General features: G+C 48.7%; 3 protein-coding genes across 5 annotated transcripts; 1 reads left to right on the top strand and 2 right to left on the bottom strand.

Moving 5' to 3' along the window:
• The first annotated feature begins 1,733 nt into the window (after positions 1-1,733).
• TSSK4 (testis specific serine kinase 4) lies at positions 1,734-5,715 on the top strand. The gene is made up of 4 exons (XM_010363757.2): positions 1,734-3,620; positions 3,981-4,195; positions 4,591-4,984; positions 5,439-5,715. Exons 1-4 carry the CDS (start codon positions 3,396-3,398, stop codon positions 5,619-5,621), a joined length of 1,017 nt encoding a protein of 338 aa, XP_010362059.1. The 5' UTR covers positions 1,734-3,395; the 3' UTR covers positions 5,622-5,715.
• A 1,243-nt stretch (positions 5,716-6,958) lies between these two features.
• Positions 6,959-11,627, bottom strand: CHMP4A (charged multivesicular body protein 4A). Its single transcript, XM_010363760.2, has 6 exons — positions 11,191-11,627; positions 9,446-9,595; positions 9,181-9,358; positions 7,996-8,110; positions 7,690-7,825; positions 6,959-7,278 (listed from the first exon to the last, which is right to left on the bottom strand). Exons 1-6 carry the CDS (start codon positions 11,219-11,221, stop codon positions 7,220-7,222), a joined length of 669 nt encoding a protein of 222 aa, XP_010362062.2. The 5' UTR covers positions 11,222-11,627; the 3' UTR covers positions 6,959-7,219.
• A 113-nt stretch (positions 11,628-11,740) lies between these two features.
• MDP1 (magnesium dependent phosphatase 1) lies at positions 11,741-13,878 on the bottom strand. 3 transcript variants are annotated; one of them, XM_010363755.2, is made up of 6 exons: positions 13,718-13,878; positions 13,537-13,597; positions 13,353-13,463; positions 12,290-12,397; positions 12,060-12,193; positions 11,741-11,949 (listed from the first exon to the last, which is right to left on the bottom strand). In XM_010363755.2, the coding sequence occupies exons 1-5, from the start codon at positions 13,752-13,754 to the stop codon at positions 12,097-12,099; spliced, it is 414 nt and encodes a 137-aa protein (XP_010362057.1). In that variant the 5' UTR covers positions 13,755-13,878; the 3' UTR covers positions 11,741-11,949; positions 12,060-12,096. The 3 variants fall into 3 exon arrangements, with proteins under 3 accessions (XP_010362057.1, XP_010362058.1, XP_010362055.1); XM_010363753.2 differs by having other exon boundaries at positions 11,743-11,949; positions 12,108-12,193; positions 13,718-13,856; XM_010363756.2 differs by lacking the exon at positions 12,060-12,193 and having other exon boundaries at positions 12,344-12,397; positions 13,718-13,853.
• Positions 13,879-14,570: the final 692 nt, after the last annotated feature.

Genomic DNA, 14,570 nt, shown 5'->3' with positions numbered 1-14,570 from the left:
CTCGGCTCACTGCAACCTCTGCCTCCTGGCTTCAAGAGATTCTCCTAACTCTACCTGCCAAGTAGCTGGGATTATAGGTGCCTGCCACCACACCCAGCTAATTTTTGTATTTTTAGTAGAGATGAGTTTCACCATGTTGGTTAGGCTGGTCTTGAACTCCTAACCTCAAGCAATCCACCAGCCTTGGCCTCCCAAAGTGTTGGGATTACAGGCGTGAGCCACTGCGCCTGGCTACAAAATCTTAAATCTAAGTAACTCCTCTGTGACCACAACCTCCTGTTCTTCTTATTCTCTCAATTCCTACCAAACTTGTTTTTCCATTCCAGTGACACCTGCAACTCCTCCCTCTGCCCCTTTGGCCAGTTTCTAGCTTGTCTTCTGTGTCAGCTGCCTTGTTATAAAGAAATACCTGAGACTGGGTAATTTATAAGAAAAGAGCTTTAATTGGCTTGTGGTTCTGCAGGCTGTACAGGAAACATAATGCTGGCATCTGCTTCTGGGGAGGCCTCAGGAAGCTTACAATCATGGCAGAAGGCAAAGGGGGAGCAAGCATCACACAGTGGGAGCAGGAGCAAGAGGGCAAAGGGGGAGGTGCTACACACTTTTTTAAATGACCACATCTCATGATAAGTCACTGCAAGAGGGTGGTGCTAAACATTCATCAGAAACCCACCTCCGTGATCCAATCACCTCCTACCAGGCCCCACCTCCAACACTGCAGATTACAATTGACCATGAGATTTGGGTGGGGACACAGATCCAAACCATATAATCTTCCTTACCCATGCAGCTTAGATTCCGCATTCCATCATTTCAGCCACATTCTTGCATATGTTCTTGATGCCCCTCTCCCACTGTTGTTTCATTGCAGCTGCCAAGCAAAACCCTAAATCACCCATCAGCATTCAAGTACCTCAGCATTCAAGTACCTATAACCAAGATGCTAAAAGAATCACAAAACTATAGTATGTATCTATGGACAAGTTGTTCTCCAACCTCAATTGGGCCAATGCTACTCATTTTCTTTTTTTTTTTTTTTTTTTTTTTGAGACGGAGTCTCGCTCTGTCGCCCAGGCTGGAGTGCAGTGGCCGGATCTCAGCTCACTGCAAGCTCCGCCTCCTGGGTTCACACCATTCTCCTGCTTCAGCCTCCTGAGTAGCTGGGACTACAGGCGCCCGCCACCTCGCCCGGCTAGTTTTTTGTATTTTTTTTAGTAGAGACAGGGTTTCACCGTGTTAGCCAGGATGGTCTCGATCTCCTGACCTTGTGATCCGCCTGTCTCGGCCTCCCAAAGTGCAGGGATTACAGGCTTGAGCCACCGCGCCCGGCCAATGCTACTCATTTTCTAAACCAGCTCTTTTCTGTTCTCCACAATTCATCTGTCTTCTCATCAGTTGACCTGCCTATATAGCTTAGTGGGAGATGAAGTAAGAGAAGCGATTACAGACACCATGTTAGGTGCTGTGACAGACAAAGTATTGGGTCTGTGGGAGCACCCAGGAAGAAGGAATATCTAACTGAAGCTTGAGCAGTCAGTTAAGGTTTCTTTAAAACAGCTCCGCTGGGCGTGGTGGCTCATGGCTGTGATCCCAGCACTTCGGGAGGCTGAGGGGGTGATCACCTGAGGTCGGGAGTTCGAGACCAGCCTGACCAACATGGAGAAACCCCGTCTCTACTAAAAAATAAAAATTAGCCTCGTGTGGTGGTGCATACCAGCTACGTGGGAGGCTGAGGCGGGAGAATGGCTTGAACCAAGGAGGCAGAGGTTGCTGTGAGTCAAGATCGCGCCATTGCACTCCAGCCTGGGCAACAAGAGCGAAACTCCATCTCAAAACAAAAACAAAAACAAAACAGCTCCTATGCCAAGTTCTCAAGGAGATCTGGAGTTTGCCACAAATACAGAAAAGCAGTTTTGGAGTATTATGTGTGTGTTAAAAAATAAAATTGGGGAGGTAAGCAGGATCAGACTTAAAGGTGTATGAAATAATTTGGATGGACTTGATCCTGAAGAGAATGTGGAGAAACAGAATTGTTCCAAATGGAAATAAAATCAGATTTATGCTTTGGACTTGGGATGGACCGACTGGAGGACAGCAGAAGGCTGGCTGGGGCCATCTGTTGGATGATGGAGGCATGAACTAAGGGAGTGGCAGTGGGCTCAGAAAGCCATGAGAATATTATCAAAGAGATAATCAGGAGGTAGAAGAGATAGGATTTGGTGATAGATTTAATGTAGGGACTGAGGCAGGAGAGTCTGGGATGACATTTGAGTGTCTCAATTAAGGGTGATTAGTGTACAACTCACAGAAAGGTCTGAGAGAAGAAAATAAGTTCAATTATTGATATGTTTAAGTTCGAGACGGATATGGTAAGTTCCATACCCGGGGCAGACATGGCCATGTAATACTGGCTGCTCTATCTGAACTCTAGAGATATATGGGATGGAGATGAAATTAGGAGCAGTCAGCATAAATGTAGTATTGACACCATGGGTATGGACAAGATTAAGGGAGGATGTGAAGGTTTGAGAAAATAAAGCTTGTGATAGAACACTTGGGATATGATTAAGGGATGGATGGAGAAAGATATAGCTTCAGTGAAGGCTGAGGAATGACCAGAAGGATGTGGAGGAAAACTAGAGAGTTCTGACTCATGAAATCTAAGAATGCATTTCAAGGTTAGATTTTCCTAGAACATGTTCAATACTTTTACTATTGCAATACTTTCATACTTGTATTTCTCATTTTCTCATGCTGCATTATAAGCTCTAGGATCATAGTGTCTCTGTTGGCCTTATTGAACTAAGGCGCTGCAATGGGCTTGGAAAGCCTTGAGTGTATCATTAAAAAGATAAGTAGGAGATAGCAGAGACAGAAGTTGATGAAAGGTTGTATGTAGGGATTGAGGAAGGAGGAAGGGTCTGGCATGACATTTGGGTGACATTTTATCCAAGTATTCAGCACACTGTCTGGTACTTAGTAGGTACTCATATATCAGTGAAAGGGCTAATCTTTAGGAGTTTCAGCAGACTGTGGAAGGTGCCTCTGGGAATGAGTATGTTTCCAACTGCACTTCATTCTCAAGTTTTGTGGCCAACGATGGATAGGAGGTGGATTGTGATGTATTCAGAACATGGGACCTTGAGGAGTTCCGTAACCAAAAGGACAAAGTAATAACAGCCAGTGGAGACAAAAAGAACTGCTTCTCTTTCTTTCCCCCTCCAACTTCCTAGTGGAGGGCTAAGCCCAGCATCCCAGACTTGTGTGACTATATAGGCAAACATTTGGAGACCTACTTCACTTTGATACCCTAGCCTTCGGGAGCTCAAGGTGTTGGCCTTTGGATAGGAAGCTTCCAAGTAGTAAAGCTCCCTGCTCTCAGCAAGCCCAACACCATGGGGAAGGGAGATGTCGTAGAGGCAGCACCAACCACCACAGCCTACCACTCCATCATGGATGAATATGGTTATGAGGTGGGCAAGGTCATTGGCAATGGCTCCTATGGGACAGTATATGAGGCTTTCTACACAAAGCAGAAGGTCATGGTGGCAGTCAAGATCATATCAAAGAAGAAGGCCTCTGATGACTATCTTAACAAGTTCCTGCCCCGTGAGATACAGGTTGGAAAGGGGGCTGGAAGAGGGAACTGGAGCTTGGTACTAAAGCTGCTTGAGGTTTCTCAGAAGGGGTATGGCCACGAGGGGTGGGGCCAGAAATCCCTAAACCAGAACTGAATGTCTCACTAGCAGCTAGGAAAATTTACGTAAGTTAAACCTCTTTCCCATCCACCCACTCACCTCCAGCCCCCCAAAAAGTAAAGGTGCAAAACATAGCATTTGACCACAGGCCACCAGTTCTCTGGGGTTGAGGGGTTGATCCTATTGCAAAGTTCTAAGTCAGTAGCTGAGGGCAGGAGATGGCTGGGAGTGCCGTCACGGTTCTCCCTTCCCAGGTTTGATGGGTCCTTCTTCTGGGGTCAGGTAATGAAAGTCTTGCGGCACAAGTACCTCATCAACTTCTATCAGGCCATTGAGACCACATCTCGAGTATACATCATTCTGGAGCTGGCTCAGGGTGGTGACGTCCTTGAATGGATCCAGCGCTACGGGGCCTGCTCTGAGCCCCTTGCTGGCAAGTGGTTCTCCCAGCTGACCCTGGGCATTGCCTACCTGCACAGCAAGAGCATCGTGCACCGGTGAGGGTGCTGCCACCCAGAATGGGTCCTTTGCCCTCAAGGGGGTTTTATGCACATCTCCCATTTCCTGCCCTTTTTTCCTTTCTCTAACTCCCTCCTCAATATCTAGGCCTATTCATGCACTCTATTTTAATCATATGGTCAAGGATACTGATAAAGTACTCACTGTATGCACAGCATTTTATGAAATACAATGGTGAGCTCCCAGTGGTCCTCAGATACCATCCTCTCTCTCTCTCTCCCTACTTTGGGCTCTGCTCACAACTCCATGGCTTTCCTTCCTCTCTACCTTGTGCCCTTATAATGGTTTCTACCTCCCACTTCTTCTTTCCTCATCTTTACCCTCTGACCCCTGGCCCTTCAGCTCCCAGTCTAAAACTAAGCCCTCTCCCCAGCCTGATGCCCAGCCTTTCTGCTGCTGGTAGGGACTTAAAGTTGGAGAATCTGTTGCTGGACAAGCGGGAGAATGTGAAGATATCAGACTTTGGCTTCGCCAAGATGGTGCCTTCTAACCAGCCTGTGGGTCGTAGCCCTTCTTACCGCCAAGTGAACTGCTTTTCCCACCTCAGCCAGACTTACTGTGGCAGCTTTGCTTATGCTTGCCCGGAGATCTTACTAGGCTTGCCCTACAACCCTTTCCTGTCTGACACCTGGAGCATGGGCGTCATCCTTTACACTCTAATGGTCGCCCATCTGCCCTTTGATGACACCAATCTGAAAAAGCTGCTGAGAGAGACTCAGAAGGAGGTCACTTTCCCAGCTAACCATACCATCTCCCAGGAGTGCAAGGTACTGGCTACCTAAGGAGGGGTGAGCCCTCAGGGATGACCAACAGGGAGGGGTGAATATCCAACCTACGTCACCCAACCTAGGCCTCCCAACCCTGGGGAAAGGCTCTTCCCACACCAGAGCCATCTCACACACTAGCTCCTGTCCTATAATAAACAGTATGGAAGGCATAAAGGACCAACCACTAGGCTCCAAACCTTGCTTGATACACAGGTTCCAGCTTCTGTCTCTTTAGGCCAGAAGAGAATTATGGAAAGCATTCCTCCCAAGGAACTTTTCCCTTCCCCTCCAGGGAGTTAACTGCCTGACTCTTCAAGATAAAATCAGAGCCACACCCACTTTGACCAGAGTGGTATGATGGGCTATCCTGCTTCTTTCTTAGGTCCAGCTGCTCATTGCCTGTGTGGCACAATGGAGAAAAACTCAGGCAAGACCTCTCTGTCCCCTGCTCTAGAACCTGATCCTCCAGATGCTACAGCAAGCCACTAAGCGTGCCACCATTCTGGACATCATCAAGGATCCCTGGGTGCTCAAGTTCCAGCATGAGCAACCCACCCATGAGATCAGGCTGCTAGAGACCATGTGCCAGCTCCACAACACCACTAAACATCACCAATCCTTGGAAATTACGACCTGAAAATGGCTGAAGGAGGGGGCTAAGAGAGGAGCAAGCAGGAGGTCTTGGGCCAAAAATCTTTTATACCAAAAATAAATCTAAGTCTGATTTAGTTTCATCAGCTAGGGTCAAAGACATTCTTTTCTTAAGGCAATCTTATAGCAGGGAACACTGCTGGGGTAAGAGACGATTTCTGCCCACAGCCTGTAACCAATAATCTTGACACTGTGTTAAATCAACAGTATAATTCATGATGTGGCTCACAGGGGATGGGGTGCTCAGATTAACACTCTATTTTGGGAAGCTTTATTATTCAACTCAATATATGCTCATTATTTTACATCTTTGTGCTGTTTAAATGCTCAAGCGGTGGGGCAGAAGCCCTGGTTGCTCCACTTTGATTATGGCTCTGCCTGTCTATAGTCCAAGATGATGGCACTGTTAGTTCTTTTAGAAATGGGTATTCGAGCTGGGTGCAGTGACTCACGCCTGTAATCCCAGCACTTTGGGGCACCGAGGTGGGCAGATCACTTGAGGTCAAGAGTTCGAGACCAGTCTGGCCAACTTGGCAAAACCCTGTCTCTACTAAAAATACAAAAATTAGCCGGGAATAGTGGCACCTGGCTGAGGTGTGAGAATCACTTGAACCGAGGAGGCAGGGATTGCAGTGAGCCGAGATTGCCCTACTGCACTCCAGCCTGGGTGACAAAGTGAGACTCTGTCTCAAAAAAAAAAAAAAAAGAAAAGAAAAGAAAAGAACAGAAAAGAAATGGGTATTTGGGTGTATGAAGGACCTTGGTTCCTTTTCCCTCTTCCAGTGTCACCTTAACCACTACTGACAGAATAGCAGGAAGACAAGGCTTCTCACACTGTTGTTCCCAGACACGGAATTCAAACCAAGCCTTGTAGTAGTGAAAGCTACTATGGGTTCTGGACAAACGAAAGCTACTTGCTCCTTCCATTCCAAGTAGCAAAGCTACTTGCTCCTTCCATGGTATTCTCCCTCCTTGTCCTTGAAAATGGGCTTTGTAAAATAAATTTGGGGTTGTCTTGGCAGAGGCACGACCAGGGGAAAGCAATGAGGGAAGACTTAGAGATGCCTACACATGGTTCTAAGTGGTAGATGGCAGTTTCTTCAATCACAGCAACTAGGCAACTCTAGGACAAACCGACTTGAAAGATGAAACAGTGTTTGTCTGGAACATAGGTTGAGATATTAGGAATGCCCATTTGTTCTATGTTCCAACCTCCCTTCTTTGCTGTAATTATTCATTGCTTGAAATAAGGCTCTTGAGGACAAGGCTCCAAGGGCCAGCGGAACAGTTTCAGGGGTAGACAAGGCAGTATAGACACTAGGATTCCATCTGCCCAGTTTTATTGGGAACAAGGGCATTATAACTGCTATCAAAGAGAAGGGAGCCCAAGGGCTCCTTCTGTAGCAAGATCTTCTTCAGAGTTGAGCCAGGGCTGGGAAGGCAAGAGACCCTTTTTTCAGGCAGGGTCATACTACCACCCTCAGCAGGCCTTCCCCAAAAAGTTATTCTCCTTTAGCTCAGCATTTGGCACTTAAGGAAAAAAGGACCAACAAAGGTAGCATTAGGAAGATAAGCCCAGATTTATCAGGATACCCACTCAGCCAACTGCTTTAGTGCTTCTTCATCTTCCTCCGCTTTGGGAGCTTTGAGGACAAAGATACCCAGAGAAAAGAAAGGAGAAGGATTAAGGTCTCAGCAACTCCAACCGTCCCTTGCTATGACATTCAGAGCCTGCTGAATTCTCTCTCCCCACAAAAAACCTAAAGGTGTGGTCCTTCTGCTTGCTAGACTGCTGTTCAATCCCACAGCACCTTTGTGCAAATTAGAAAAAAGGTGCCTCTTGCTCCTGCCATTTGTAGCCCTAAACCAGGGTACACAGCTTGCTGAGTGAAGCACAGGCTAGGTGGGTGCCCATATGCAGTCAACAACCTGCACAACTGCAGCAGCAGCCCTTTCTGTGTGGCTCCTTTGAGGCAGAATGGATGAGGAATAATCTTTCCCCACACCTCTCCTACCCTCTTAAGTCCTCAAGACAACAGAACAACCCTGCATACCTGGCTCTGCCGGCAGATGAGTAGAAGGTACACTAGGCAATTTGACTGGGGGTTCTTCCTCCTTGTCGCCCACACTTAACAACTCCTGGGCCAATTCCTCCTGTTCCAGCAACTCTAGCTCCTCCAGCAGTTCATCCTGTATAGGGAAGACAAGACCATTTAAGATGAAGAAAAAAACTTCTACCTCCAAAAACATACTGCTTTTGAAGTTCCCTCCCAAACTTGCCCCAAGAGCCTCTCTTGGGTGTTCCTTCTGGCCAGTCCCATACTTTCTCCAAAATGCCCTGACCCCTCACCACCAATCACCTCATCCACATCATCTCCAAAGCCCATAGGCCGAGAAATGGCATCTGAGATCTGCTGGGCCACCTCCTGTTGTTCTGTGATGTCAGTCATCAGTTCATCTACCTTGTCAATGTCCCTGAGAATGAGATAGACAGCTAAGAAATCAGGCAACAATGCCCCCTTGACTTCCTCATCTCACATGAATGAAACCCCTCCTGCCTTGTATTGTCACACTGATAAGCCCATAGCTATCAATCAGAAGAGATCCCTGGAAAACTGCAAAGATGCAAGTCTGGGCTAAGAAATAGCAAGAAGCCACACTGGAGAGGATAGGTTTCCTTCCCTTTCCTGAAGGATCTTTAAGAATTAGAAAAGGTAGCCGGGAGCGGTGGCTCATAGTTGTGATCCCAGCACTTTGGGAGGCCAAGGCAGGTGGATCACCTGAGGTCAGGAGTTCAAGACCAGCCTGGCCAAAATAGTGAAACTCCGTCTCCACTAAAAATACACAAATGAGCTGGGAACAGTAGTGCACAACTGTAATCCCAGCTACTCAGGAGGCTGAGGCAGGAGAATCACTTGAACCCAGGAGGCAGAGGTTGCAGTGAGCCAAGATTGTGCCACTGCACTCCAGCCTGGGCGACAGAGCGAGACTCTGTCTCAAAAAACAAAACAAAACAAAACAAAAAAAGAATTAGAGAAGGCATCTTTCCTCCCTAGAATGCCCCAGGCAGCGAAAGAATCTTATAGGAAGCAAGGGGCAGACAGAGGTCTAGCCATTACAAGTATCTATACTGCAAATCTACATTCTGAGAGGCTTTAAAGTTTAAAGTGTGAGGCCGGGCACGGTGGCTTACGCCTGTAATCCCAGCACTTTGGGAGGCCGAGGTGGGCAGATCATGAGGTCAGGAGATCGAGACCATCCTGGCTAACACAGTGAAACCCCGTCTCTACTAAAAATACAAAAAAAAAATTAGCCGGGCATAGTCGCGGGCGCCTGTAGCCCCAGCTACTCGGGAGGCTGAGGCAGGAGAATTGCGTGAACCCGGGAGGCGGAGCTTGCAGTGAGCCGAGATTGCGCCACTGCACTCCAGTCTGGGTCACAGAGCAAGACTCCGTCTCGAAAAAAAAAAAAAAAAAATTTAAAGTGTGATAGCAAGCCACTCTTCCCAGTTTTTGGGTCCCCTCCACCCCTTCCCCCATACCCACATGTCCTGGTAGGCTTTCTTCATGCCTTGGGCAGCAAGCTCCATGGTACGAAGGACTTCTGCATTGGTGGTGGCATTCTCAATGGCCTCACGCTGAAACTCCAGGGTGGATAATGTCCCGTCAGTTTGTGCCAGCTGCTGTTCGAATCTTTTCTTCCTCCGCAAAGCCTGTAGGGCAGCTGACCCAGCCGATACCCTTACCATCAAGGGTCAGAAGCACCTGCTTCCCATCCGGGCCCTCCCCATAGGCTTGTTTCCCTCATTACCTCTCTTATTCTTGGTCCCATACTTCTTGGCTGTTTGTAGCTCCTGTTGAATCTTCTGCTCCAAAAATTCCTGTTTCTTGATCAGAATCTTCTCTGTCTCCTTCAGTTTCTGTATTGCTTCTTCAGGGGTTGGCCCTTTCTCCTTCTTCCCTGAGGAGTCCAGTGGAGTAGGCCCAAATTTTGTGAAGGAAAAATATTAGCCACCAATCATTGAATACATAGTATGTGCTAGGGACCTGTGTTATTGTTAATCCCCAAATCTCTACAGTGAACGTGCTCTCTCTTCACTTAAAAATGTGAAAACAACCATAAAGATGTTAAAAATCACAACTAATAAGAGATTGTTCAAGAATCAAAATGTGGCAGTATGAGTTCTAAAACCAATATTCTTTTTACTATTCCTGGCTGCCTTTTTTTTTCTTTAGGCAAAGTTTTGGTCTTGTTGCCCAGGCTGGAACACAATGGCGTGATCTCGGCTCACCTCAACCTCCGCCTCCTGGGTTCAAGCGATTCTCCTGCCTCAGCCTCCCAAATAGCTGGAATTACAGGCATGTGCCACCACGCCTGGCTAATTTTTTGTATTTTTAGTAGAGACAGGGTTTCTCCATGTTGGTCAGGCTGGTGTCGAACTCCCAACCTCAGGTGATCCACCTGCCTTGGCCTCCCAAAGTGCTGGGATTACAGGCGTGAGCCACCGTGCCAGGCCTTCTTTTTTTTGAGAGGGAGTCTCACTCTGTTGCCCAGGTCAGAGTGCAGTGGCATGATCTAGGCTCATTGCAACCTCCGCCTCCTGTGTTCAAGTGATTCTCCTGCGTCAGCCTCCCTGCGTAGCTGGGACTACAGGCACACACCACCATGCACACCTAATTTTTGTATTTTTTTTTTTTCTTTTGAGATGGAATCTCCCTCTGTCACCCAGGATGGAGTGCAGTGGTGCAATCTTGGCTCACTGCAACCTTTGCCTCCTGGGTTCAAGCGATTCTCCTTCCTCAGCCTCCCTGAGTAGCTGGGACTACAGGCACGCACCACCACACCCAGCTAATTTTTTTTTTTTTTTTTTTTTTTTTTTTTTTTTGTATTTTTAGTAGAGACGAGGTTTCACCATGTTGGCCAGGCTGGTCTCGAACTGTTGACCTCAGGTGATCCACCCGCCTCGGCCTCCCAAAGTGCTGGGATTACAGGCGTGAGCCACCGCGCCCGGCCAGTTTTTGTATTTTTAGCAGAGACGGGGTTTCACCATATTGGCCACGCTGGTCTCAAACTCGTGACCTCATGATCCACCCACGTCGGCCTCCCAAAGTGTTGCGATTACAGGCGTGAGCCACCGCGCCCGGCCAAGAAGGCAGTCTTTCTTCTTCATCTTAGATCCCTCTTGCCCAGCACAAAGTATTATAGAACAAGGTTTTGAAAAGGGCTGAAGACAGCAGAAAACTCGTCTTCAAGCCTGAACAGTGAAAGCCAGCACAATCGCCACGCCCTCAACTCAAGTCCCTTCCCCGATCTTGAGTTCTTCCCTTAGAGAGTGAGGGAGGACGGCGGACGGGAACCAGGCGCCTTGACATGGTGTGCCTTTTGGCACCGGCGAAGAGCCTTGCTCCGCCATCGGCCGCCGGGGTTTTCCAGTCAGCCTGTCTCCTGATTCTCTTCCCCTGCCTGGCGCAGCCGTCCGGCCGAATCTCGCCGGGATCTCCTCTTCCCCTGCACCAGCCAGTGCCTCCTGGCTGGCCAGCCCCACCCCGGCTCACCCTTCCCGAAGAGCCTGCCGAGACCACTCATCGCGAGCTCGCCTCTCCCGCCTCCGCCCCTCGGCGTCCTCCAGACTTCCGCCTTGCTCCTGGGAGGGTGATGGTCTCATCACACAGGGACCAGCCTTGCCCAATCCCTCCTCAGTGCGCCGCCGCGACATCATCAAGAGGCGCAAACGAGACCACCGCTGTCACGTGACCCAAGCCACCAGTCCCAGACTGAGGTGCTCCTCTTAAAGCAGCCACATCGTTTTCTGTTACATAAAAAGGCAGTCCTGTCTCCACCCCAGAGTATGTGCTTGTTCTCCGGAAGGAAATGTGCAGTGTGATGGCACCTCAATGTATGGGGTCAGTGGGAAAACTCTTCATGCTCTTTACAGGGCTCAGGAAAGTTGGGGGGGGGCGGGTATAGGTTCAAGCACTTGGGGTTGCCCTAAGTTTAGATAGCAAACCTGATGCAGTCTAATGTCTCACATTCTGGTCTTTGCACGTCAGGACAACCAACCCCATTTCATCAGGCTAGAAAAATAGAAACTCCCCACACTGTGAGTAAAAATCTCTACTGTCACACACAGATGAACTTTAATAAATTACAAATGCACCTGAAAATGTCTTCTTGATTTCCTTTCAGTTTAGGCCTCAAATGGGCTTTCCTCAAGGCTGGACCTCAAGGCCCAGTTTGGGCCTTTGCAAATGTCTCTAACCCTTGACTTAGAGTTTGAAGATTCATTCCATTCTGGATATGAATGCAGGTAACACCTAGAAAGATAAGAAGTCACATTTCATCAGGCTTTCAGGGTTCTCCATTATTACTCTGACCTTTGTGGGTGCCACCTATAGGGCAAACTATCCATCCTGTATGTATCTACCTAATCCCTCCTAGGGACCCCAAATGGCTGTTGCTCGTCACTCAGTACCCAGTTTGCTGACGTCTACGATATTCCGCCTCTCATCATCGAAGAAGATCATCTGGGAGAAAGGAATTCCAGTCTTCTGCTGCAACCTGTGGAAGATAGGGCAAGGGTAACCAAGCTAGTATCTTGGTTTCCCAAGCCTCTCTGGTACTTTCTCACCCTGCTCCTCCCTTATATCCGCATACCTCTCAAAGTGTGTGACTTTGCTGCCTGGATAGATTTCCCGATGAACAAAGTACCTGATGAGGTCAAAGAGCTCCAGTAGCTGGTTGGCCCCTTCTATCTCACTTGTCCTGCAAAATGGTGTAAAAGATGGGATTACCAAAGTGAAGGGCCAGGGCTACGTTAACTTATTAAGCAAAGTTAATAAGTATAACCAGGGAAATCAACTTGCTGTTTTTCTGGGATGGACAGGCATCCTCAGCCTCTGTTTAACTCCATTGCCTTCCTGTTTGACGAAATTGGTGCTGGGCCAAAGTTTTAATTTTTGTTTTGAGATGGGGTCTAGCTCTGTCACCCAGACTAGAGTATAGTGGCCCAGTCATGGCTCACTGCGGTCACGACCTCCTGGGCTCAAGTGATCCTCCCACCTCAGCCTTCCAAGTAGCTGGGACTACAGGTGCACGCCACCACATTTTTTTTTTTGGTAGAGATGGGGTCTCCCTCTATTGCCTAGGCTGGTCTCAAATTGCTGGGCTCAAGTGATCCTCCCGCCTAGGACTCCCAAAGTGCTAAGATTACAGGTGTGAGTCACTGTGCCCAGCCTCACTTTTTTTTTTTTTTTTTTTTTTTTTTTTAGACATTGTCTCACTCTGTCACCCAGGCTAGAGGGCAGTGGCTCCATCTCAGCTCACTGCAACCTCTACATCCTGGGTTCTAGCGATTCTCCTGCCTCAGCCTCCCGAGTAGCTGGGATTACAGGCGCGCGCCACCATGCCCGGCTAATTTTTGTATTTTTAGTAGAGACGGGGTTTCACCACGTTGGTCAGACTGGTCTCGAACTCCTGATGTCGTGATCCGCCCGCCTTGGCCTCCCAAAGTGCTGCGATTACAGGAGTGAGCCACCGCATCCGGCTGCCGGCCCCACTTTTTAATAGTTAAAAGATACAGGAGATCGTTCAAGGAGAAAAAATTGCAAATACTTGCAAACTTGCACCGCCCCTATTTTTGTAGCCCAGGGGTTTCACTGTAAGTCTCTTGCATGCACCCTTCAGCATTACAGTATCAGTTGTCAGTCGCTCTTCTTACCTTGAAGCAGCCGCACCGGGCACCCCAAGACTCTGCAGTCGTTTTAGGACCTCAGGCACCTCTGGGTACAGTCGGACGTCTTGGCCCCGCCTATCTCGTACAGTTCCATCACTGGAGAGGGCAAGAGTGCGCTCAGCCCTGGCTGGGTCCCATCTCGCCCCAGTCCTCCCTGTCCCTACCTCACCTGCTCTTATGGAACGGAGGGTCTACGTGCGTGTCGACCCAGAAAGGCCAGAGAGTGTAATCTGAGAGAGGAAGGAGAGGGAAGGTTCAGCCTGGTGGCGGGGGACGCAGGGATTCGGGAGCTGCAGTTAGGGGTATGGAAAAGGAGGGCGCCTTACGAAATTCTCCTTCCCGTCCCTCACCCAAATCAAAGACTGCCAGCTTCGGTAGCCGCGCCATGACCCGCACCGCAGGCTGCGCGTAGCAGAGTTGGTGCTTCACCCAGGGCCGGTAGAGAGCGCGGCACCTCCGGCAGCTAAGGCGGCCACCCCGCCTGCCATAGACAAACGACGACTAGAGCGTCGCCACTCGGGGCGTCATCAGCCTAGATATGGCGCAAGAGGGTCATCTGATGCTGGGCGGGGAAGAGGATTGCAGCGAGGTACGAACACGACCGCCACACGCAACCACAGCAGTCAAGTATCTCCAAGGCATTGGCCACGGGCATCCTCCCTACTTCTCCACTCCACCCAGCCTTGCCCGATTCTATTACACTAAGAAGCCAGGGAAGAAGGAAAGCGTTTTCTAGCACCTGCCTCTTCTTGAGACCCAAGTGATACATTACAGTTTGTCACTCAATCTTTCTCCATTATCAACCTCTTGATAGTGCAGAACCCAAAGCCCTCAGTAATATTCCAGCCAGAGTGCAGTGTCAGCCAAACCCTTGAGGACGTTCTCCAACCAGACCTAAATGTCCAGTAAGGCCACATTCAGAGAGAATTCACTCTCCGAAGGTTTCCACCATCCATGTCAGCACTACACTGGTAGGTGTTTAACGACCAGTTTGTGGGGAGGAACTGATGTGTAGTGTTTGCCAGTTTTTGTAAATAATCCTACCATGGCCAATTTCAAGCTACCAACATGAAGTCACTTAAGAGATTTGGAAAGAGGTGCCAATAGTTGGCTCTCATTAGCCACTAGGAACTGGCTCCAGCACACCACTAAGTATGTTTTCCTAGAGTCTGATAATCCTTCTAAGAGCACCATCCCTTCCAT

The sequence above is a fragment of the Rhinopithecus roxellana genome, chromosome 5, assembly GCF_007565055.1.
Source record: "Rhinopithecus roxellana isolate Shanxi Qingling chromosome 5, ASM756505v1, whole genome shotgun sequence".
In the NCBI taxonomy this organism is placed as follows: domain Eukaryota; kingdom Metazoa; phylum Chordata; class Mammalia; order Primates; family Cercopithecidae; genus Rhinopithecus; species Rhinopithecus roxellana.
The sequence above is the reverse complement of the archived record's forward strand: the minus strand, read 5'-3'. Positions and strand labels throughout refer to the sequence as shown.